This window comes from Stereum hirsutum, assembly GCF_000264905.1.
Source record: "Stereum hirsutum FP-91666 SS1 unplaced genomic scaffold STEHIscaffold_4, whole genome shotgun sequence".
Taxonomy (NCBI): Eukaryota; Fungi; Basidiomycota; class Agaricomycetes; order Russulales; family Stereaceae; genus Stereum; species Stereum hirsutum.
Window position 1 is genome coordinate 498,400 of NW_006763134.1, and position 23,763 is coordinate 522,162.

Genomic DNA, 23,763 nt, shown 5'->3' on the forward strand with positions numbered 1-23,763 from the left:
TCGATCCTTTGCAATTCTCCGATCCCAGCCGACTTGTTCGGTTGCAGTGCCATGGCGTTCGCCAGCGCCACTGCGCTCTGAAGAGCTTGCGGCAACACAGTGGCCCAAAGCCGTCCGCTGGCTAACCACTTGTGACGGTGGCCTGCACGAGAGGACACTATTCCTGTAGCAGTGGAGCTCCGAGGGGGTTTGTCGAGTATGGTGCGAGGAACCAAGATTATGCTCTGGTTCGAGATATGGTTCTTTTGAACGTGTCCACGCGAAACGTTCCCCGCGTGTGGACTGTGTGGTGGGGATCTATGGCAAGTTCCGTGTGGCCCTGTGACTATCTATTGGACAATCAGCACGATGTCTGACAGCGTCTGCGTCGGGCAGATGTGACGAACATCAAACAGCGCCTGGGCACCACACGGAATGTAACCTAGATCAGAGACAAAGGGTTTAGTAGCGGGGTAACGATATAACACCATCGGGGAAAAGTTCAAAGACAGCCAAACGTAAACAAAGACCCAGACACCACAGAAATATTGTGGTGCTAACGGGTTCGGTAAATTATCTCAACTTTAAAAATCATCCTTGCTGTGGCACGGGAGCAACGCCGGAGGTCTCTTAGCCCCAGTGAGCTTCTGTATAGAATATACAAGCGGGATATAGCATCACCATTTACCGCTCCATTCCCGACATACTGACGGCGCAGGACAGACGGTTAGGGTAACTACAGTGCTCTAGCTAGCGATAACACATGGGGTCGCTCCGTGGCCACGGCTCCAAGAGTGCTTCAAGGAGTGTGGCAACGAGGTCTTACACATAATAGACAAGGTTAGATGGGGGACCATACAGTGCCCATGCTGAGGCTCAAGCGCACCACATCTTCTGATGCCTCGAGAAGCGCTGCGTCGCGCATCCTCCAAAAAGACAGGGGTGTCTATACCGATATCTCCCGGAAGCACTGGCCGTTGTTGGATCTACGCCGGCTGCCTTCCGGAACGCTGACAGACCAGGCTCTGGCTGCTAAAATGGGGCTGCATAAGCATGAGGAAACATCATGCGTCGCGGCAGGAGCATAGGAGCTTATAGGACGCGACATAACTTTATGCATCAGCCAGTAGCCAGTAGCCAGTCACAGTAAGCTCACGGGGGGAGAATACTTCGCCCAGTCACTTACGTGGACGCCATTTGTGAGACACAGGCGATGCGGGCATAGACAGGCAGATCAACGAAACCACACAATCGGAGAACATACCCCTCTCTCAAGACGAGATCACAACAAGGGCTATACTTCGCACGGAATCCTCCGTGAATGCATCATCATAGTCTGCCATTCTCTGTCGTTGCACCCGCCTAAGGATGGGATGCTGATATTCCACACTGGGAAACAGCGCTGGGTCATCGCGTGTCTGGAACCGAAGGATACGATCACTGATCAACGGGATCTGTTCTTAGTGCTGACCATGCATGCTATGAGCGGCACCGGGCCATGTCTCGAAGAAAAACCCCACATGTATAATACCAGACGTCTCTTGTTTACTCGAGACATCTTTTCACGTGAGGGTCCGACGAACCTCAGCAAATGAACCTTCCAAGGACGAAGCCAACGATGAACGCCGTACAAGCTCCACCCCAGGAGATCGTTTCATTCTGAGAACACAACGAAACAGGGCGGAGCTTGAGTAACGGAGGAAGGGCGGGCTATGGTTGCCCAGGCCATTTCAAGTTAGCAAGGCCCCGGTGGCCCATCTCGATGACTTGATGAAACTCAACCGCTGGACGGTAAGCTCAACGTTAATTCTTTTCCGCAGGAAACCGGTAGATATCAACCGCCGCCGCACATACCGTCACATACCTACACACCCACACACGCTACGAAGACACGTATCCAAACACTTATGTTATTTCGTCGGAGATTGATGCAGAAGTTGACACGAGGGTGATATGGCGTACCATGCTTGCCTTGACCTTTACAGCGTTCCGTCGTGATTACGCCACAACACATCTGGAACCAATCATGTGGGTGAGTAATTATGTCCTCCGTGCGATGAACAGGAGTGTCATATCGACGAAATCACCGGTGATTCTGCGCCTTTAGCGGCGGCCATCGATTTGCTCTGCAGGATGTTTTCACTGGACGAAGCACGGAGAGGAACAACGCAAGAACTTGAAACACTCATTGTATGAGCCTTTAAGATTGCATAAACCAGTGAAAATCGGTACCTCCACGACGGAACACCCATGTGATCGAGACACAAGCTCTTGTTGAAGTAAGAGAAGTGATAGTAAGTAGTCCCGTTCAAACCATAGAAGTACGTTGGTTGCAGAGAGAAACAAGACGACAAAGGAAAGGAGCCAAGAGTCAGTATGACCGAACAAACGGAAACGAGCCAGTGAGATAGATTGAGGTTATCGAGTTGGAGAAGGGTCATGGTGACCTCTGCGGTTTGACTCGAACGACCCAATGAAAGGTTCCGTGGTGTAACAGACGCGACTGAATCTGTCCTCAATTGACGCCGATCCATGACAGTGAGAGCCTGTCCGTTGACTCGGAGAAGAGCGCGGAGAAGATTGTACTGATCCTTGACGCGGTAAAGGAGCGCTCCGCCTACAATATGAACAAAGTTGCAGATTTCAGTGACAGGCCGCCCTGGCTTAAAATTTTACATCGAACAGATCGCGACTACTCACTCATTGAACATACTGACGGTCAGTGCGTGTTCTAAGTCGGATCCCGATCGCTTTGTTTCGGGGAGTGCAACAGACCGAGCACTGGCGCTTGCAAGCGAGTCGGAGGGTGACGAGAGTAGACTGTAAGAATGCCGATATTAAGGTTGCGCGAGTATGCGACCTGTCTAGATACATCATGCAGCCTCCGTGGAGTGCATGCGCAACCAATCATAGTCTAGCGGAACAGAGGGCGCTTCATTGACAGAGAAAGGCAGTATAGAGAGTCACAGAAACTGTCTCGATGTAAGATACCAAGAACAAAACTGAAGAGGGAGCCTGGGGCTGATGAGTCGATCGTAATTCGTCATATTTGGTCGCACGGCTGGTAGGGTAAAATCGCGTTGAGATGAGACGATGTCCAACCGATGTTCTCCAGATTCCATGCTAATCGTGGTAAAACGGTAATCTGGAGAGGATGATCTCTGAGGTAGTCAGTAAAGTCTCACGGCGCTCGACTGTAGTGGTTGGGAGAAAGAACGATCATGTTCGACTCACCCGCATGTTCAGTACAACCGGCAATTTCGAACTCCGCGGAACGCCTTTCCCACGAACATCGGCCCTCGCTCGAAGAGTCGAACTGCGATGGCAAGCACCGACTCCGAGCTCAAAACTCATCTGCGTTCCATCCACAACCGATTTCTGCAGCACTAGATCCACGACAATGGGCTGTTGAGCGTCCTTTCCAGTTTTGAATAGCCAGGTATACGGCCTTTGCTCAGGCTAACTACTTATCTCTAAAGCATGCTACGCTACAGATTTCTACGAGCATCACGACATCAGCGCTCTTGATATGATTAGCGCTAAATAGCATGGTGCTCTGTGTCCTCGGAGTATGTATATCTTACATCTCCTCTCGTGTCAGGGCTAATACCTCTTCATCGGGATCACCGACTACAGTATGCTTCGAAATACATAGATAGACTCGTTCGGAATGGCCTAGGGCGCGACAGCCACTCCTAGTAATAGCCATAGTTTCACTGGCATCTCTGCTGCAGGCGACACTGTCTGAGGCAAAGGTTTCGGGAACATCTGTTCAACTCAAAGGAAAGTCATCAAGAATCTCAATAAACTTACAGCGATTACTTGCAAATTTGGGCCTGCACCTGCTGCTCTCGTCTAGCGATGCTTTGGCGATACTTCGGCGAAAATCTTGAATGTCCCGAACGTCCAGACATAAATACATCGAGGTAATCACCTGGTGAGAAAAAACTTCCAGGCTAGATTTAGATTACGGTCATCGTGTAGCGTGGAAGCATGGAAGAACCCGGTTGGTATGTGATTAAAGATGAGGCGTGCTCGCCCACATCACACTCCCTCATTACTGTCTTGTACGTGTTTTTCAAGTCTATATCGCACAACATCTGACAGCTGCGTGCGACCATATCGCAGGTAGATTTCAAGATGAACCCAAACAACTTGACCGCTGGCCACGATCAAGCATTGATCGCTGGATCAGCTCCTGTTATGATCACGGATGCCCCAGCACCTTTCGATGATGAGGCTGTCGACCCCGACTGCATACTCCGCACCTCTGATGAAGTGGACTTTCGCGCGCACAAACTCATTCTGTCGATTGCCTCCGCGTTCTTCCGTTCCATGTTCAATCTTCCAGAGCCAACCACCACTTCCGCCGAACAGCAGGAGCTGAAGAACGGTCTTCCTGTCGTCACTCTCCAGGAAGATGCTAGCATTCTCGATATCCTTCTTCGTCGCATCTATCCTCCCAGTCAGATTCCTCTACGGCCTCTATCCGATCATCCTCTGTCGACTCTGATGTCCCTCTACGAGGCTGTAGACAAGTACGACCTTAAAGGCCTCATCCACCCGGTCATGGAAGCGTTGTTGCAGAACGCGTCGCAAGACGCCCTCACTGCTTACGCGTGGGGTTTGCAGCTTACAGACGTTGTTCAAGCTTCTGCGATCGCTACACTTGACTCGCCCATCGACGACCTTCCACTATGTCCCGAACTCGAGCATATTTCGGCTGCTCAGTTTCAAAGGCTTCTTATCTACAGACGTCGATGCCAGGATTCCGTCCAAAAAATCGCTGTTGAGCAGTGGGGATGGATCGAAAACGTTGCCCATGTGCCTCTAGGGGAGCCCTACTATTCAAATTCACCTCTGTGCTCCTGTAGGAGGAAGTGCACGTCCTCGCAGCAACTAGAGAATGCTATCCAGAGCGGTTCTGTCTTAGATCCTGATCCTAAGTGGAACTTCTGGGCCCCAAGATGGTGGCTTGCTTATATGATACGCTCTGAGTCCGCATTAAAGATCAGGCCCAGAGGTGGCACAGTCACCCAGAGGGATTTTCTAGCCCCAACGTTGGGCGAGGCTATATCCTGCACCAAAATACATGAATGCCGAAGGGGTACGCAAACCATGCTCGAGTTTGTTGAGCGTTTCGCTGCCGCGATCGAAGACGCTGTTGCACAGGTCAGTCTTGCTCTTGTTTATTTTTTCTCCTTGAAAGCTGCACTGCTCTGATAATCGAAACTTCAATGTTATTTCGAATATATTTCAGGTGGATCCTCCGTCTATATAAGCCCCTCAAGCGTCTATATACAACAAGTCACAAAGTCTGCGGCACCAAACAGTACGTAGCTTGAATGAAGTCTCCTCTTGTATTTTGTCCTCGTGGCATTAGGGCATATATGTAGCGGTTCACATCGCGTTTTTGCGATGTGAACTAAACCCATGATGGGTTCAATACTTCGCAATTTTGTCCCGTTGGAGCCTCGAAGCTCAATTCCCACTCAGTGCGATTTCGATGCGAGAGGGGCCTCCTCCGGCCTCTGCCCGTTCACTGACGTCGTTCGGAACAACACACACTTTGGCGGAAGGCCCACGTACTGTAGCTCCCGAAAGAATCGCTGTATCAGAGGCCATCAGGAAGGGAGACGGGAATGAGAGCAGGAGTAGACCCGTCTCGAGGATCCAAACTCAATGTGAACTGAGTATTATATCTAGCACCACACTCGAGATTCCGAGTTCACACTTTTCGTTTTCAGGATGATGAACGAAACTGATGTGAACCGCTACATATATGCCCTATTGACAGTAATCGTTTTGTGTCCCTCGTTCTTGAATAGTTTATCGATGATGGTATTTTTTTCTCACGAAAGGCCCGGGAGCAACAGGGTTTGTGAAATGGTCAAGAGAAGGTGTTGCGGCGAGTGGAGTCAAGAACAGGTCAGCAGAGTAGGCCTTGAAGTATGGAGAACATAAATCATTCTATGGCTCGCGAATGTCTAATATAAAGATGTTGTGCTGAAGTGCAAGCGGCGAGAGTGAAGCAAGTCCGAGGGTAAGAGAACGATGCCAAATTGGGTCGAAGGCAGTCCATAAATAGCTCTTTGTTAGGATCAGAGGCTTTTGCCAAACAACGGAGCTGACGCCACAGTGCCGAGTAGTGGCTTTGCTTCATTTCCCAATATTTCCTCGTCTTCCTAGATACATATCATCCTTCTTCACTTCTATCCCGCAATTGTGCCGAACCAGTGATTGTGGCTTGTCGCTGGACGGAGTGGCTCCAGAAATGTACGGAGACCCAATACCGCAGCCACCTCATAGCGCTGGCCAGACTCTACAAGGTACGGATTTCTTCCACGAGGTATATGAAGAGAACGTTCATATTCGTGAACTATAGGTCTGAGAACACACATAGATCCAAGTCAGGTACCGTCTCCTGTGGATGCCATCGAAGCCGACCGCGACAAGTGGGAGAACCAAACATATACCACTTTACCCGGAAACCATGCACCGTTATCAACCTCGGATTATATCGCATTGGACCAGGGTTCGTGCCTTTTTCAACATCATACAATTATCTAGGACTCATGGTCAAACGTTAGGCAATTCATCACCCAAGTTCGTCCGTATGACAACATGGAACATACCCTCCACATCCCGCCTCGCGAACGAACTCGAAATCCCTCTCGCTGCCATCATCCAACCATTCGCCGACGTCGATCCTCGAGAGGAACCTGTGCCATTAGTAGAATGTGGACCGAGTGGGCCTCAGAGGTGTGCTCTGTGTCAGGGTTACATCAATCCGTGGTGTACATGGACGGCGGGCGGAAGTAGATGGAAGTGTAATCTATGTGGGCACGAGACCGAAGGTGCGTTCTGTTCAGACCGTTTCTTGGCGTACTCTTAACTTATATCAGAGTGTATGGTGGTCCCCAGTCAGCGCGGAGTACTTCTGCAATCTGGACTCCAACTTCCTGCGACTTGATCACGCTCAGCGGCCTGAGCTGAACAAAGGCACCATTGACTTTGCCGTCTCAGATACAGAGGCCTATTGGGCACCCAACCCGCCTGAACGAATAAATCCTTCATATGTCTCCATCGAGCCACCACCAGTGACTCCTGCGTCTACACTCGGTCGTGAACCAAAGCCGATGGACTACTTGTTTGCATTCGACGTGTCTGTCGACGCTGTGAGCTCGGGTTTCCTGCGGACGGCATGCGAATCGCTGAAAGAGATACTCTATGGGGAGGACTCCTGTTTCCCCTCTGAGTGTCATGTGGGAATCTTGACGTTCCACAGCGAGCTGCATTTCTACGACCTCTCTGTGAGTGACTTTGATTGCTAATCTTCCTTGTGCGATACTGTATATTCAACTCGTGCGTGATACCCAGCCCAGTCTCGACCAGGCCAATATGCTCGTGGTCGCCGATATTGATGAGGTTTTCCTTCCAACACGACAAGGCATCCTTGTCAACCCACATCGGTCTCGGTACGTCCCCCGTCTATCTCTTTCTCGCATATTTTCTCAGGATTGGACTTCGTAGGACAGTAATTGAAAACTTGCTCGAGAGTATTTCACCACGGTACGAGGCCCTCACGTCCACGCAATCATGTCTGGGTTCCGCCGTCCGCGCCACACTCGCCACACTGGTAACTCATTCTCGTTCGCCACAGTTCACTGACGTCGACAGCATCGCTCATAAATGGTTTCATACAGGCAGGACGGGGAGGACAGGTCGTATTCTTCCAGGCAACATTACCCACACTTGGTCCCGGTGCGCTTCAGCCAAGAACAAGCGAGGCCGAAATGTACGGAACGGACAAGGAGAAAACGCTATTTGTCCCACGAGACCATTCATGGCAGAACGTGGCTGAAGAACTGGCCGAAGAGGGTATTGGCGTGAGCATGTTCCTAGGAATGAACAAGTTCGTTGACGTGGGATCTATCGGTACGTCGGCGCTCGTTTTATCTATCGTAGACATACAGGTGCTAATGACGGTGTGGCTTTGGCGGATCAGGTGTGGTATCGAGCATCACAGGCGGGGAGCTGTTTTTCCATCCACGGTTTGATCTCGTACACGACCGCCATGTTCTACATTCGCAGCTCAGGAGACTCATTTCGCGGACAACGGCGTACAACTGCGCCCTTCGAGTCCGCTGCTCCCATGGTGCGGTCTCTTTTACCTAGCAATATTATGTCTTTACCCACTCGTTTGCCCCATGCTTATTCTTCCATTTTATTACAACAGGGCTTCGAATATCCTCCTACCAGGGCAATTTCCACCTCCCCACTCCAGATTCCCTAGAGTTCGGGACCATGGACGCCGACAAATCCATCTCGGTCACACTAGAGCATTCGGGAAAACTGAACGAAGGAGGGTATGCGTTCCTGCAATGTGCAGTCCTATACACAGCTGCACGAGGACGTCCTTCTCCCTCCCCCCTCGTCAACGGGGAAGTCGATGGCAGTGCAGAGGAGGTACTACCCGAGATGAGAGGGGAGAGACGAGTGCGGGTGTTGAATCTGGCTGTTCAGGTGGCTGGACTGGCGGGATCGGTGTTTAGGTTTGCGGATATGGACGCGGTGGTGGTTGCTCTTCTTCGGAGATGTGAGTCAGGATTGTTCGATTCTTTCATTCTGTGCGGGGATATCTGATCTTTGTTGTGTTGTCTTGCACGTCGTATAGCAATAGCGAGAATGAAGGAGACGAAGCTTTCGACGATTCGTGAGGATCTGACTGAGGCTACGTCAGCAATTCTGTATGCCTATCGACGAAATTGCGCGGCTTCGACGGGGGCTACTCAGGTGCGCTTCTGTCCACTCCGTGACTTAAGCTTTGAAGCTGATCTGACATGTCAATCGTAGTTGATCATCCCAGAAGCGTTCCGCGCACTCCCGATGTACGCGCTCGGAATTCATAAGAGCAAACCGTTCAAAGGTCAGTTAGGCATACCTGCCCTCTTCTTCCCTCTTTCTTTCATCACTGCTACTATGACTATTGCTAAAGCTTGTTCAAAATCATTCAGCTCGCTCCGTTACGTCCGATGTCCGCAACTTCCACTCGCATAAGCTTCTGGCTCTGGGCGTCAGGGCCACGATGTTCACGCTCTACCCACGTATGCTAGCTCTACACGATTTAGATGAAGCCATCGCCCTTCCGCAGCCTGTACCTGCGCCTGCGGTCAAAGGGACTGCGACTGCGACGGATGGAGATGGAGGAGAGGGAGAGGTCGTGATGAGGATCGATATGCCGGGGATGATGCGGTGTAGTTATCGGTTCATGCAGGCTGGTGGGGTGTATCTCATCGGTGAGTGTGCGTTATTATACTGGTACGGGGGTGATTACTAAATGAAAGACGGATGGTGGCGTTGAAACAGATAATGAGGATGTGATGATATTCTGGATAGGACTCAGTGCTTCCCCAGCGTTATTGATGGATCTGTTCGGCGTCGACGATGTTCACAGCCTTGACCCAGAAATGGTCTGTCCCTCTGTCCCCCTCTCTCTTCGCTCACAATCCCATGTTTGCTAACGCATGATTTGGTCGGCCGCGTTCTAGATCTCTCTACCGGAACTTCCTACACGCCTCTCCACGCAAGTCCGTAACGTGCTCGCACACCGAACCGCAGAGCGCGGAGGACGCCAGTTGAAGATCCGATTCGCTCGCCAGAATTTGGACGGGCAGGAGATTGAGTTTAGCGACCTTTTGGTGGAGGATCATAATTGTGGCGCTTTGAGTTACATGGATTGTGAGTCCCGACCCCCTCACCTTTACATCGAGGGGTCTTACGCGTGCTGATCGCTTTGATGTGGCGGTGGCTCAGACTTGTCGCTGGTTCATAAACAGATCGTGGCTGCGGTGAGTCTTTCATCTTGTTTCTCCTTCATTGATCATCCATGGTGTGGAATGCTGATGACGTCTGTGGGCGTTGGTAGATCCAAAATGGCGTTTCGTTGTCTACGTCGACGAGTGCGAGCATCCGGGCTCCTTGGTGATCCTTACAATCAGACTTTCAAGGAGGAGGTATTATTAAATCTATGATTTGCTGCTCTGGAGTTGCTGTCAAAGAGAGTACGATGTGTTTACTTTTATTGTCTGTTGTTGTTCTGTTGTCGGGTACGCTTGGGTTCCTCGAACGCGTGGCATCCCGCGTGGCAACCTCGAGTTGATCCATGCTCGCGAAATTTTAGCAACGAAAACGACGCTTGGAGGATACTGACGTGGGCACTTGTCGGTCGGCTTGCTGAGAGGCGGTCGTGATGTGCATGTTAGTCGGAAGCAAAGCTCATGAAAGCGGAAGCGAAACTCGCAGGCGGGGTGCGACCGTTGCCCAAATCGGGAAATGTTCGTTGACGGTTGAGCGGGAAAAGCGTGGGAATCGCGTGTTGGGGGGGCGGTAACGCACTTGCGTCGGCGCCGCGAGTCTCCTCTTCTTCTTCTCCATCGCTGCTTTATTGCGGTCGGGCCTCGACGGCCATGGCCAACTCCTCAGACGGCTACGACGACGTATTCTCCCCACCACCCTCGACTTTGACGACGGCGACGACGACGAACCCCAGGACGCGGAAGATGTCCTCCACCCACAGCAATACCAACACCGATCTGGTCTCCCATACCTCGTCCGCAGGCGACATGCGGCTCTACCTCCAGAACTTGCTCGATAGGAAAGAGAAGCAGCTTCAGCAGGCTGGTGCGCTGGGCCAGAGAGTGCTCGCGCAGCAGGTTGAGCTGGAAGAGAGAGTGAGAGAGCTGCAGGAGCTGGATGCGGACAAGGCGCTTGGGGAGGACGACGAGATCGATGCGGATATGAGAGAGAGGTATCGTCAGCTCGCGCAGTCGTTCACTGTTTGGGATGCGGAGAATGTACAGCTTTCGACGGCGTTCGGCAAGGTGAGTTGCTGTTGTTCTGGCCGGCGTGTTCAGTGGCGGGGTGTGCTTGTCGCCCCGTTCAACAGGGGTTTTGTCAGCGTCAAATATCGCGGACGGAAATGTCTCCACTCTGACTCTCGTGCGATATAACGCATATATCTGATGTATGCTATGTCGGACGATGCTCGTTCGTTGTCGCTACTTCGTGCGTTGCTGTGGTACCTTTTCTTGCGTTCATCGGGCCAATCTGTGGGAACTTCTCACCGAGCATCCTGCTCGTCTTATTCATGCCGCCGCACCATGCAGAATCGCTCTGCGTGTATTTCTCGCCAGCTTCAGCGTCGGTCGGTGTCGATGGCATGAGTAATGGCGCATACGTATACGCGGGCGACTTCTCCTTTGGGTCCGTGCCGACTCTTACGGTGACTGCACAGTTAGGGTACCTCCGCTGCTCGTCTCTTGTTTCACCTTCTTCACGAACATCATTTACCGCCATGTTATACGTATCGATGCTGATCATGTTTTCCTTGCTCTCAGGCTCCTGTGAATGGGAGTTCATCACGACCGCCGTCGCGGCCACCATCGCGACCTCAGTCGCCCCTTCTAAGTTCATCGCCACCGCCGGAAATGCCCCATTCGACGTCCGACAACGAACGAATCCATAAGCCAGCAGCAGCCGGTACTTCTGCAGCTCAATCGTCGAGACGGGCGAAGAATGCGGCTCACCGTGCGGACGACGTCGGTGCGTACCTTTTCTTTTTCTAGTTAGATCTTACAAACATTCCTGACGTCGACGGCGCCTCTGTCTTGTCTTTCTCGGCTGTCAAACTTCAATGCTCCACCTAACGCCTAAACGAAATTAAATTTAATTTAACACGTGCCAATTGTTCTCGACTACGATCTCGCAATCGTGCAGAATTCGCTTTCGAGATCGGTTCCGGTCTGCTCACCGAGGTTCGGAGACTACAAAGCCTGCTCGGGGAGCGTGACAAGGCGATTGCAGATATGAAGGAGGAGAAGGAGGAGGCCGAGCGTGCCGCTGAGAGTCTGCGGGCAGCGTTGAAGGCCCAAGAGGCCAGTACCGGTACGTCCTTGCTTCTCACATACTGTCACTATCGATGAAGTACTGATTAATTTATGCAATACAGAGAAATATCGCGAAGAGAACTGGAACCTCGAAGTCACGCTGCAAGAGCTCCGACAGAACCACAGCACGCTCCAAGAGACGCACTCGAAACTTTCCGCCGACCACAGCCGGTCGTTGAAGCAGCTCTCGACCATCCGCGAGACATCGGACGCACATCGTATCGAGGCCGAACGTCTGAACACCCAATTCGACGAGTTCAAGGCTAAGCATGAGACCGATGTCGCGCAGCACCGCAGGGAGAGGGCCGCTCTGATGAGGGATAAGAGTGATCTGTCGACGACGCTGGAGCAGCTGAAGAAGGAGGCCGAACGCAAAGAGAAACGCGGGTTCGGGCTTGGAGGCTCGCCTCTGACTCCGGAGCAGCGTGCGGAAAGGGGCAGATACCTTACTCCTTCTGTGTACGGCGAAGGCGAGGACGATATCTTCAGCGATAGGACCGGTGGCGCCTCGACGAATCGTAGGAAGTCTGGGGAGGGGACGTATAACGGGGAGTTCTTGAGTGATATGGAGGAAGATGATGATGACGCTTCTCCGTTGAAGAAACCGTTCATGGCCCCTAACCATCCCGCGAACGAAGTCGAGGCGTTGCAGCAGAGGTTGTCACATGCGCAGAGGCAGATCTCGACCTTGAAAGGCACTTTGCAGAGGGAGAAGGAGAGAGGGATTGAGTTCAGGAAGCAGGCTGGTAGATCCCCTGCTAGCTCTGCTGTTTTCGGCGAGGGAATGGAGCAGGCTGGAAGTGACGACGAGGGAGAGGCGGGTCCCAATGGTTCGCTCAAGAAACCGAGAAGAGGCACGCCGATTCGCGTTGGTGCTGCTGGTCGAGGACGAGGCAGGGCCAGAGGTCGCGGTGGGATGCTGTTGCAGCAAAGACTGGAGGCCGCGAGAAACGGCGACGACGACGATGATGCGGATACTACTGCTTCGCCACCACCTCCCGTCCCATCCCTTCCCCAATTCCTCGGTGACGCCGAGGCAGACGATCAAGACCAAGACACTACCGTTGGTCCAGAGCCAGAAGAAGCCGCTTCCAACAGGACCAGTATCGACGGCATGGACCCTGCGTTCGCTAACGTTCTTCGCCGCTCCTCTTCCTCTGGCTCTCTACCATACAGCGGCTCTCCCCTCCGCAACCAACTCTCAGCATCCAATTCTTCCCCCGCTCGTGGTCTTTTGGGCATCGCCATGGGCCGCGGTACACTTAGGAGAAGAGGCGGAGCCGCATTCCAAGAAGCCAGACCTCCTTCGCTCGTCGGCAAGCCGGAAGCTCTCGCAGCTGAACTCTGGGGTGGGTATGAGGGCGAAGGCGACAGTGTGGTCCTGCCCGAACACAGCTTCGACATCCGAGTCGACACAGCAGAGTTTGGATGTCAAACTGAGTCGATGGAGGTGCCAGAACGAGAGCCCGAGTCGCCTGCGATTCAGGTCACGCCGATTCCGCCTGAGACGAGTGAGATGGGCATCCAGGTCGAGCCTGAGCTTGTCCCTGAAATTCCGAAGGTTGAGACTATGGAGATGGAGATCCAGACGGAGCCAGAGCCTGTGCCCGAGCCTGAACCGGTACCCGAGCCCGTTGTCGTCGAACGCTCGGAGATGGGCATTCAGTACGAGCCTTTGGAGCCTCCCAGGACGTACGGCGAAATGAGCATCGTTACGGATGAGGTCGAAGAGCCTGTTGTCCCCGTTCCAGAGCCTGTGGTCCAAACCGAAGCCGAAACACAGACCGAACTTGCTGAAGTCGCCCATATGGATGTTCAGACCGATGCCAACGAGGTCACTTTCCCTACGACAGCCGACGCGGATATGCAGACGGAGGAGTCGGAAACGACGATCCTTCCTGGGGAGGCATGGTCCAGGTCACGGAGGACGACCCTCACGCAACTCGATGTCAACAAGACGAGCCCTGTTCGTGCTGCCGGGCTCGCTATCGCGATCGAGGCCGCGGTCGGGGAGGAGGACGATAGTCGAACGGAGACCGGGGACGACACGGGCACCGATACCGAGACTGATGAGGCGGAGTTCCACGATGCGAGGAGTGTCGTGATGACCGCATCGACGCCGACGTACTCGCTCGACGACTTCCAATCCATGCGGGACGTGACGGACGACGAGGACGACGGTGAGAGCATCATTGCTTCCAGGCTGAACAGCCGCCCCGCGCTTGATTCCGCGGCATCTTCATCGGCATCGGTGCCTTTAGCCAGGCCACGTCCGCGGACGGCGGTATACGAGCCCCTGGCTACGTACGAAGATAAATCGGTCGGAATGGATGTCGTGGAAGAACCAATGCCAGACGAGCCAGAGCCCGCTCCCGCGCCTATTCCTGTACTAGAACCAGTCGTCGAACCTCCGAAGCCCGAACTGAAGGAGATGTCCATCCAGACGGACGAGTGGAAGCCTCCGACTCCTCCTCTTGCACCGGTTGCAGCTCCAGTGCAGCCTCAGCCTTCGTATGCTGCAATCAGAGTGGGCCCGGCGATGCAGCAATTCCAGTACATCTCACCACCTGCGTCGGCTGGTCCCACCGCGACTGCGACGCCAGGTATCTCCGCTCCTTCATCGCCAGCTGGGCCTCCAACGTCGATCATCCCCGCTCGTGACGTCGCGACTCTTCCTCGTCCACGTACGTCCCAGTCTGATCGTCGTCAGTCCATCGAGTCAGCACTTTCCGGCGGCGTGGAGGACGGTGCTCCTCGATCCCGACTACCCTCGACCATACCCACCCCTGTTGACAAGTCACGCCCGCCGATGATGATGCTTCCTCCTCCACCTCGTCAACCACCTCCGCCGAACAGTATGCCGCCGCCCCAGTTCATACCAGACCGGAGGATCCCTTTGACTTCCACGGCCTCCTCGCACAATGGGCATGAAGCTCCCCCTGGTCGTCCGATCTCTCCACCACCGCCTGACCTTATCCAGCGCGCCACAACGCCTCAGCTCAGACCTGCGTTCTCTCCTCGTATGCATGGTACGAGCTTGCCAGGGTCGCAAAATCTTGGACAGAGGCCTTCGACGACCAGCTTCAGATCTGCGGCCAACGCAACAGGGTCGTATGTCGGTGCCTCGGCAGCGCTCGCTCATCTTGCTCACAGAGATAGGGGAAGAGAGCTCTCGAGTACCTCCCTGCAGAGCGGAGACTCCCTTGGTTCTGGAAGGTCGTCGATGTCTTCGGATCATCACTACTACCCGCATGCGGCCGGGAACAGGTCTATCGCTCCCACTACAACGACGAACGGACCTCATACGCCTGGGAACTTGGGCGCTGGGTCTCCAGCGGGTGGTCCTGCTGGTATGGGCGGAGTGACCGACCCGTCGGTCATCCATGCTATCACGCAGACCATGATTGGCGAGTTCTTGTACAAGTACACGAGGAAGGCGATTGGGAAGGGCTATGGCGAGAAGAGGCACAGGAGGTTCTTCTGGGTGCATCCGTACACGAAGACGTTGTATTGGAGTTCGTCGGATCCTGGGTCATCAAATGTTTTCGAGTCGAGTGCGAAGAGCGGTATGTCCATATAGTTCTTGCCCTGAGTAGAGCATGAGCGGTCACTGATCGAAGTTTTTCTTGTAGCCTATATCGAGGCCGTTCGCTCGGTTCTTGACCCGAATCCGATGCCGCCTGGTCTTTACCAGTACAGTGTTGTCGTGTCGACGCCGCAGAGGGAGATGAAGATCACTGCACCGACTAAAGAGAGGCACGATATGTGGCTCAGTGTATGTTCTTTGTCCTAACTTTGAGAACTATACGAGTAAAGCTGACGACATCTGGTACTTGCAGGCATTGAAATATCTCCTTACGCGGCCGAGCTCGCTACCCGGAACCTCTCCTGGCATGAAAGGCATCCCAGGCCCAATGCCGTCGAGCCCTCTTTCAGGTCAAAGCCATCTTCAAGACCAGGACCGTGACGACGATGCTCCCCCGCCCCAATCGCACCTTCTTGCCAGCCCTCAGAGTTTCCGTAGCGTTCGGAGTGCCGGGACCAGCGAGTGGAACGCGACGCCTCGAGGGCAGAGGAGTCAGTCTCAGCTGTCTGTCGGTGGATCCGTGGGCAAACGTTCGGGGACGCCTGCAGCCGAGTATCTGCGGTACGGTGGTGGTGACTCGTATAGTCCAAGTCCCGGAAAAGAGTTCGTAGACATACCCGGCCAGCACGACGACGAGGATCTGGACTTTGAGCTTCACGATGATACTATTGGCGATGGCGGATTCCAAGGTCTCGAGAACGTCCGCGCTTGCTGCGATGGTCGCCACACTGTCGGGCCCTCTGGCCATGTCCACCACCATCATCACCACAACCACGATCAAACACCAACCTCTCCTCCTCCTCGAAAACGCGAAAGGTCTCGTGCGAGAGATCATCATCTAGATGCACACCCCTCCGACGTGGAACGGCCAACTTCTCCGGCGTGGTCGTTCCGTTCGAGAGCAGGTAGTGCTACATCGGGCGAGGGTGGTGGTGGGTTGTTCTCCGGCAAGCTGAGGTTTGGATCGAAGAGGGCTACGAAGACGCCGAAGCCTCCCGTACCCACATTCGCCGGACCTGAAGTGTCGTAGTTGAGCATCCAAGTCTTTTCCCGTCCCCGTTATCTCTTGCAATATCTACGGTCTAGTTTTGGTCATCTCTGCGCTGTTTTCGTTCCTCTCTTCGTATCTTGTTGCGTTATACCTATGCCTTTTATCTCTCGATATATCCATATCCCAAGTCTGTCTACTACATATACATTTTACCCCAGTCTCTCCCTCAGACTCCTCATCTCCCCTCGAACTCACTTTGACTCCAGCTACCCTATCGTTACCGTTTTTTTTTGTTCTACTGTTTCTTTTGATTTGGTTCGAGTCTGATCTATTTAGTTAGTATCCAGCAAGCCCGCCATACAGTATTGTACGTTTGGCCACACACACTCCCTCGTAATAATGACGTTTTCTTTTCTCTTACTCGTGATGAATACCATCTTGTTTTGCCCTGCTTTCTCGACCTCGAACGTGCCACCGTCCGCTTGAGCAAGGCGCACAAAGACTCAATATTCATGCAGTCGTATATCATATATATCCTCCCTGAAGAGATTCATGACTGTGGCATCATGATCAGTGTGGCGCCGCGCGCGGCATGTGCCTGACGAAGGGGGCAACTAAAGTTGACCGCGAACCGAACTTCACTTGACTTCACCGTCGACAGAGCATCTCTCTCTACAACCACCACCACCACCTATCCTCGCTAGTCTTCATGGCAGCTCCATCAAAGTCTGCTCTGTCACAATTGCTCGGATGTCTTGATAAAGCTCTATCCGAAAGTAACACTCTACCCCTTCAGTTAGAAGAAGTCGCAAGCAGATGCCGTATGAAGGTCGACGAACAATCACAGAGTGCCTTGTCGGCTTGTGACAAGGCGTGTTCTCAGGGGTCCATAGGTAGTATTTCGCCAACCGACCTACTGTTTAATACGGTTACGTATGAGATGTTATTCGTAATTTCTCGCATCATTATGTTACAGTGTCAACCGACCTAAGGGTTGACTTAGGCTCGAACTCAACACACTATAGTATGCGCATGACACAGTTTCGAACTTTATGTTTCGATGTCTCCGTTTACCATGACATGGTTTCAGACAGCATAAATCACACGGTGGAAACGCTACGAAAATATAGAGACCAAAAGGAAGATACTTTTATATTGACACACACAGTTACCAAGGTTTTGAGACTCGGCCCCGGCCCCGCCCCAAGAGCAAGGGAATGAGCAAGACAACAACGACAACAAGAGCAACAAACGAGAAACAACTACTGCATGCTCATGACTCATGACCGCCACGCAAAGCCAAGCCTTCCTCGCCACACCAGTGTCAAAGAAGGCTTTCCCCGTTCACGTCGACCAACTTCTCCCAACCTAGACCACGGCCCTCCTCTCACCACGTATGACACCTCCGCCAACCACGAGTTCACCGCCTACTTCGTTCCAATCCCCCTCCCCCTCGGTCCACCCCGTCCCCTGAAGCCACCCCTATCCCCACCATTAACCGGCATCCCCCCTCTCGGCCTACTCACCGGCCTCTCACCCCTCTCCTTCCTCGTCTCCACCGAGATCCTCATCTGCTGGCCATCACCAATATCGACACGAATTCCACCTTCACCGCCCTGCTGGACGGGCAGAGACGCGATGATCGCTTTCCTGGCGGCGTCGATGGTCTGGAACTCGAGGAAGGCGCACGCTTTGGAACGGACGATCTCGATCTCCTTGATGGGACCGAAACGGGTGGTGAGCGTTTGGCGGAGGGCTTGATCGGAGACGTTTTCTTGGACACTCTGAAGATAATTCATGGGCAGGAGGGAGTGGTCAAGTGCAAGTCAGCAACACGTCTCAAGAAACGTCTTTATCAAAGAAAGAAGACACGTACCTTCACGAAACACTGAGCGGTAGGAATATTCTGCGCAGCCTGGTATGCCGGATGCGCATCCCTCGATATCCGTCCAGCATTCGGGCCAGGCCCAGCAGGACTCTGCGCCCCACTCGGCGGATTCGACGAGCTCGCAGCCGGCACCTCGCTCGTCCCCCTCGACTCCTGCGCCACGGCCGCACCCCACTTCTTCGAGTTCGCAGCCGCGAGGTTCGCCCAGGTCTTCGGCACAGGAGGAGCCGCGGGCTGGGGAGCCACGGCCTGCGGTGGTGGTGCCGGAGACGCGGGGGCGGGTGCGGGCGAAGGAGCGGCAGCTGGTGTTGGTGGGGCGGGAGATGGGGCAACGGCGGGAGAGGGAGCGGCGGATTCGGGGATGGGGGTGGGGGGAGCGGCGACGGCGGGTTGTTCAGGCTCGGTGGGAGGGAGCTCGGGTGCCGGTGTGGGTTCCTTCTCCGCTGGCTCGGCGTGACCGTTGATTTCAGTAGGGGCGGCCTTTTCGACGATGGGCTCGGCCTCGGGTTCAGGCTCATACGGGGGAGCGGGCTCCTCTTCAACAGCCTCGACAGAAGGGGCGCTGTCCTCTTTTGAAGGAACAGGCTCGGGGGCAGGCGAAGGACTGGGTTCAACAGGAGCTACCGAGGGAAGCTCGGAGTAGGACTCGGAGGCAGCAGCACCATCCTCATCGGACTCAACGGTTTCCTCCTTGAGGAAGCGGAAGATGTCGTTGAGGACGAAGTAACCGTTGGGCTGCTCGGCAAGGAAGAACGTTTGGACGAACTTGCGCCAAGGTTCGCCGCGATTTGACATCTCGCCAATGACCTGGATGATGATGCCGCCGTTTGCCGAGGATTGGGCGTCCACCGAGTGAATGAAAACCTTGCAGTCTTCGAAACCAATGGACGTAATTCTGTTATGGATTTCCTAGAGAGGTGATGGATAACGGTAGGTAAGCGTCGCAGTATCGACAGACGATAAAATGGAATAGAATCGGACGAGTAATGATAAAAATGAGAAACCCGGGGAACATGATCCCAACGCTCAATGATCCTGCCATGAAGAAAAACCGAGCTACATCCATAGTTTAAAAAGAAGTGCATGGTGTCCATGCCAAATGTGGAGTGGCTTGTAATAACGACAAAGAATGGAAAAGGATTGTCCGGCGGAAGTAATCCATATCGGGCGATGCCGGGTCCAGACCGGGAACGAATGGGAGACGAGCGCTGCACTGACGCGACTCGAAATTGCGGACGCGTCCAGACGTCATTCACATACGCCACACACCAAAAAAAACGACGGTATAAAATATACCGATATATACGAATATATCAATAGCACAATGGTTGCGCATAGCTATAAGAGAGCCGCGAGATGCTGCTGTACAGTTATAAGCACTGCCAATAGGAATGCACTGCGAAATATGTTGTGCATACGCGTCGCATGACCGGTGTCATAACAGCTCTCCGGTACCGTCTTCTACGCGCGACATATCCACTGCCCTTCATTCGACGACACTGAAAAGAGTATGAGTTGAACGATCCGACGTTGCGCGTCGTCACCAAGAACAACATCGAGCGAGGGCCAATGCTGTGTTCCAGCGCGCTTCCTAACGATCGCCATCCCCCTGCCCAAGCGCCACGCAATTGCCGAGACGTAAAACCAACGGACGAGCTGCAGGTCTAAAGCAACCACCCAGAATGAAATGACACACACCTGTTGGCCGAAAGCCGGTTTCCCATCTTCCCCTTCCGTACCATGAATGAACGTGGAGGACTTGGTGTAGAAACAATGGAGGCGGTTCGGTTGTTTATTGACGAAAGTGTAGTATTGCGGCACAAACTGCCATCCGACTTCAGAAGGAACGACAGTGTTGTGAGAAGCTTCAGCAGAGGGAGTGGTGTTGGTCATGACGGTGAATCGATGCTGTAAACGACGAAGACAAATCGACGGGGAAAAGGTGAGCGGCGGATGATGTGGGTAAGTGGAGCTGATTAAGCGTACCGAGGTGGTGAAGACGAATGAGAAAAGACGTGCGTGAACAAATCTAGGTAAGATTGATACAGCAAAGCGTGGGAGCAAAGGAGTCGAATGGGCTGGACAGCGAGCAAGACGAGGAGAGCGACGGCGGCGACGAGCGCGAGGATGAACAGGTCAAGGTCAACAGAAAGTTTGTCCCGGCCGTCCCCCATCTCTCACAGCCCTCGGCAACCTCCGGGCGTGTCCCCGGTTCCGCCACAATGCAATCCTCGTTCGTTTGTGCTCATCAACGACCTGCAGTCAAAGCGCACCGTGCTGGTATGATTATCACCAGATGTATAAAGTCACGTCACTGATACGAGGCCTGTATATTAGTGCATCATCTGCAATTATCATGTCTAGCAGTCGCAAGAGACACCGTTCCGAAGTCGATGACACCGCACTGGTAGACACCGCCAGACCGCCCAGAGATGCGAAGGGACCATTTCAGTCTCCTACGGCGGACTGCATCCTCCGTTCATCCGATAATGTCGATTATCGCGTACACAAACTCATACTATCGCTAGCTTCACCCATCTTCGAATCCATGTTCTCTCTTCCTACACCAACACCCACCGATAAATCAGATGGCGACTCATCCACGCGAGACGGTCTTCCCGTTATCCCTGTCCCCGAAACCTCGGCCATTCTCAATACTATCCTATGCCTTTGTTATCCCACACATCATAAACTCACCAGGGATCTGTCAAGCCTCATGACTACGTACGATGCCGCCGAGAAATACTCCATGGACGACATCCTCCCTCGGCTCCAAGAACAGCTCATCGAAATTGCTGACTACAACACCAGTTCAGCTTATGCGTTTGGCTATCGCCACCAGCTCAAGAGTGTCGTCATCGCTGCCGCCATGGCCACGCTACCAAAGCCTCTTTCACAACTACCCTCTTCCCCTGAACTGGAACGGATCACGGGGACGCAGCTCCAAAAGTTGAATGATTTTCACAACGAGTGCCAGACCAGTGCCAGTGCCATGGCATCCAGGTACAAAGGCTGGTCGTGGATCCCCGACATCTCGTATCTACCCGTAGGTTCCATGGAGAAGACGTGTGTCTGTCAGACAGAAGTGATGCTGTATGGTAGCAATCTGGCATTAATCTCGTATGATGAGTCGTCGGTTTGGTGCGCCAAATGGTTTGAAGAGTACATGGTTCGAGCACAATCTGCATTACGGCACCGCCCGGTAGGTAGCACGGTAACGGATGATGACCTGCTGGTCCCAGCGCTGCGCCAAGCCGCTCAGTGCGGAAAATGTGAGGCTGGTATGGGCGAAATGCTCCAATTCAGTCGGGTTTTCTCTGAAGAAATCGATATAGCCGTTCGTGAGGTATGCTGTTCAGCGTTTTTTTTTAAGTATCGTCGTGTACTGAACTTGAAGCATATGCCTGTTTCATCTGCGCTCAGATCGCTGAGAGGGTTTTCGCGGACATTGGTCCAAGTACCGGTTGATCTTTCCTGACAAGACATCGATAAACATGGTACCGTCATCGCTATCATATGTATACAGTCCTTTTCCGAGACCCACGTTGACCACTGCAGTCTCAATGTCATATAAATGGCTCGAGCTCGAATGGTCTGGAAGGAAGTGCCCTCAACCGAGTCGAGCGACCCACCGCACGTACCATTCCCCTTGACACGTTCAACGCCCGCCTGGTCTATGACTTTTTCTTCCGATGTCGAACAGTCGTGAACATGGGACCAGCCGCTGTTCACCCCTCCCCGAGGGTACTACGTACTCATTTGGGTCACAGACTCCTTTGTAGTCCGTCAACGGTTCGTGTCTGCACTCCTCGTTCTATCAGTGAATCTAGTCTTTCCCGCGCCACTTGATTTTTTTGTGTCTGTCCGCCTATCGTGATGTACGTACATCGAGTACGTATTTCTGTTACAGCAGCTTCACTTCTGACCTCCACTCTCACGAGAAGACGAAGCACCAGACCAGAATTGATGTGGCGCGGACTATGTTAATGTTACATGCCTCGAGGCAAGTACCATATATACGAGGCCCACCTTTGCCCCCAATGCATCAGACTCCTCCCCTTTTTCTCACTTCCGTGAGTCGTGAGTCATCTCAGCGAGCATCTCCTCTCTATTCATCACCCTTTGCCAAATCTCCAGCTTCCATAACCCTGTGTCCATGCCTGAACAACAGACCTACTCTGGCAGCGCCACTCAAGATTCGCCTACTCATGGTGCTCCAGTGCGGGCGGATGCACCGTTCAACGCGGACACTGCCGATTTCATCCTACGTTCTGCGGATAACGTTGATTTCCACTTGCACACGCTCATCCTGTCTATGACCTCGTCCGTCTTCGAGTCCATGTTTACCCTCCCAACCCCGCCCTCAAAATCCCCAGACTTCCAAGACCAGGAAGACCAACTTCCCATCATCCCTGTCTCCGAAGAGTCCTCCCTACTCGACCTGCTCCTTCGCCTCATCTACCCTACATCCGCCCTATCGACAGGCGAAACAATCGCTTCGAAGCCATTACCGACGATCATCTCACTCTATGATACAACAGACAAATACGCCATGATTTCACTCATCGCTTTCCTTCGGGAGCATCTCATCAAACACGCGTCGGAAGACCCTTTCGCTACATACGCATTCGGATGCCGGCGTCAACTGTCGTGGCTCGTCGATGCTGCCGCCACAGCATCGTTAGACACAGACCTCGATGAACTCGCTTACTCCCCACAGCTGGAGCTCATCACGGCTGGAGACCTCCTTCGACTTCAGCGCTATCATCGTCAATGCCAAAAAGCCGTCGAACCCCCGGTCATGAGTGATTGGAGATCGAGTGAGGTGCCTGTCACGAACCCTTTGATACCACCGTCTAGCCCCAACCCTGCTGCTGCAATACCGAATGACACTACCACTATTATGCCAAAAACATGGGCAAATCTCGCGGCGAGGTGGGGTGCAGTTGTGGTACAGGAGCCGAGTGTCCACCCAGCGCTTTCCAATGCTCAATGTTTCGTGAGGGTACGTGCTGCTCATCCCACTCTCTGGTATCTACATCGGCGACTTTTGTCTAACTTCCCTCTCCCTCCTGATGAATCTTTTCAGTTTCACGAACGTATCTCGGATCATGCCCTTCGTCAAGCTCTCACCAGGTTCGGATCCATCAAGGAGATCAAGATATTCCGTTCCCAAACCTACGCATACGTCGAGTTTCAGCACGTCTCCGCCGCCAGGAAAGCGATCAATGCGTCTCTTAGGGGCGGGATTTGGATCGACGTTGGTCCCGGGGAGCAGATAGCAATCTCGGTGGAAAGGAGGAATGGAAGAGTGTGAACTAGGGGTAGTATGGTAGGGTATCAGTCCACTGTGAGGGTCGGGGAAATTCAA

At 53.3% G+C, this 23,763-nt stretch overlaps 6 protein-coding genes across 6 annotated transcripts; 5 read left to right on the plus strand and 1 right to left on the minus strand.

The window, feature by feature from the left end:
* Positions 1–4,119: 4,119 nt before the first annotated feature.
* Positions 4,120–5,260, plus strand: STEHIDRAFT_154504 (uncharacterized protein; the record flags this gene model as incomplete). Its single annotated transcript, XM_007301683.1, has 2 exons — positions 4,120–5,151; positions 5,240–5,260. The coding sequence occupies 2 exons, from the start codon at positions 4,120–4,122 to the stop codon at positions 5,258–5,260; spliced, it is 1,053 nt and encodes a 350-aa protein (XP_007301745.1).
* Positions 5,261–6,215: 955 nt separating this feature from the next.
* Positions 6,216–10,059, plus strand: STEHIDRAFT_93757 (protein transporter SEC24). Its single transcript, XM_007301684.1, has 16 exons — positions 6,216–6,308; positions 6,365–6,514; positions 6,570–6,836; positions 6,904–7,292; positions 7,360–7,457; positions 7,513–7,618; positions 7,686–7,917; positions 7,988–8,137; positions 8,219–8,578; positions 8,657–8,775; positions 8,836–8,908; positions 8,997–9,278; positions 9,349–9,452; positions 9,531–9,720; positions 9,796–9,830; positions 9,908–10,059. Exons 1-16 carry the CDS (start codon positions 6,254–6,256, stop codon positions 9,965–9,967), a joined length of 2,670 nt encoding a protein of 889 aa, XP_007301746.1. The 5' UTR covers positions 6,216–6,253; the 3' UTR covers positions 9,968–10,059.
* A 367-nt stretch (positions 10,060–10,426) lies between these two features.
* Positions 10,427–16,960, plus strand: STEHIDRAFT_119601 (uncharacterized protein). The gene is made up of 6 exons (XM_007301685.1): positions 10,427–10,862; positions 11,379–11,583; positions 11,758–11,925; positions 11,990–15,493; positions 15,560–15,702; positions 15,767–16,960. The coding sequence occupies exons 1-6, from the start codon at positions 10,449–10,451 to the stop codon at positions 16,541–16,543; spliced, it is 5,211 nt and encodes a 1,736-aa protein (XP_007301747.1). The 5' UTR covers positions 10,427–10,448; the 3' UTR covers positions 16,544–16,960.
* A 912-nt stretch (positions 16,961–17,872) lies between these two features.
* On the minus strand, positions 17,873–20,518 carry STEHIDRAFT_137985 (uncharacterized protein; the record flags this gene model as incomplete). Its single annotated transcript, XM_007301686.1, has 5 exons — positions 20,379–20,518; positions 20,091–20,300; positions 18,381–19,301; positions 18,031–18,288; positions 17,873–17,986 (listed from the first exon to the last, which is right to left on the minus strand). Exons 2-5 carry the CDS (start codon positions 20,283–20,285, stop codon positions 17,873–17,875), a joined length of 1,488 nt encoding a protein of 495 aa, XP_007301748.1. The 5' UTR covers positions 20,286–20,300; positions 20,379–20,518.
* A 230-nt stretch (positions 20,519–20,748) lies between these two features.
* On the plus strand, positions 20,749–21,944 carry STEHIDRAFT_166783 (uncharacterized protein; the record flags this gene model as incomplete). The annotated part of the gene is made up of 2 exons (XM_007301687.1): positions 20,749–21,738; positions 21,816–21,944. The coding sequence occupies 2 exons, from the start codon at positions 20,749–20,751 to the stop codon at positions 21,858–21,860; spliced, it is 1,035 nt and encodes a 344-aa protein (XP_007301749.1). The 3' UTR covers positions 21,861–21,944.
* Positions 21,945–22,548: 604 nt separating this feature from the next.
* Positions 22,549–23,709, plus strand: STEHIDRAFT_154509 (uncharacterized protein; the record flags this gene model as incomplete). Its single annotated transcript, XM_007301688.1, has 2 exons — positions 22,549–23,397; positions 23,482–23,709. The coding sequence occupies 2 exons, from the start codon at positions 22,549–22,551 to the stop codon at positions 23,707–23,709; spliced, it is 1,077 nt and encodes a 358-aa protein (XP_007301750.1).
* Between the last annotated feature and the right edge of the window lie 54 nt (positions 23,710–23,763).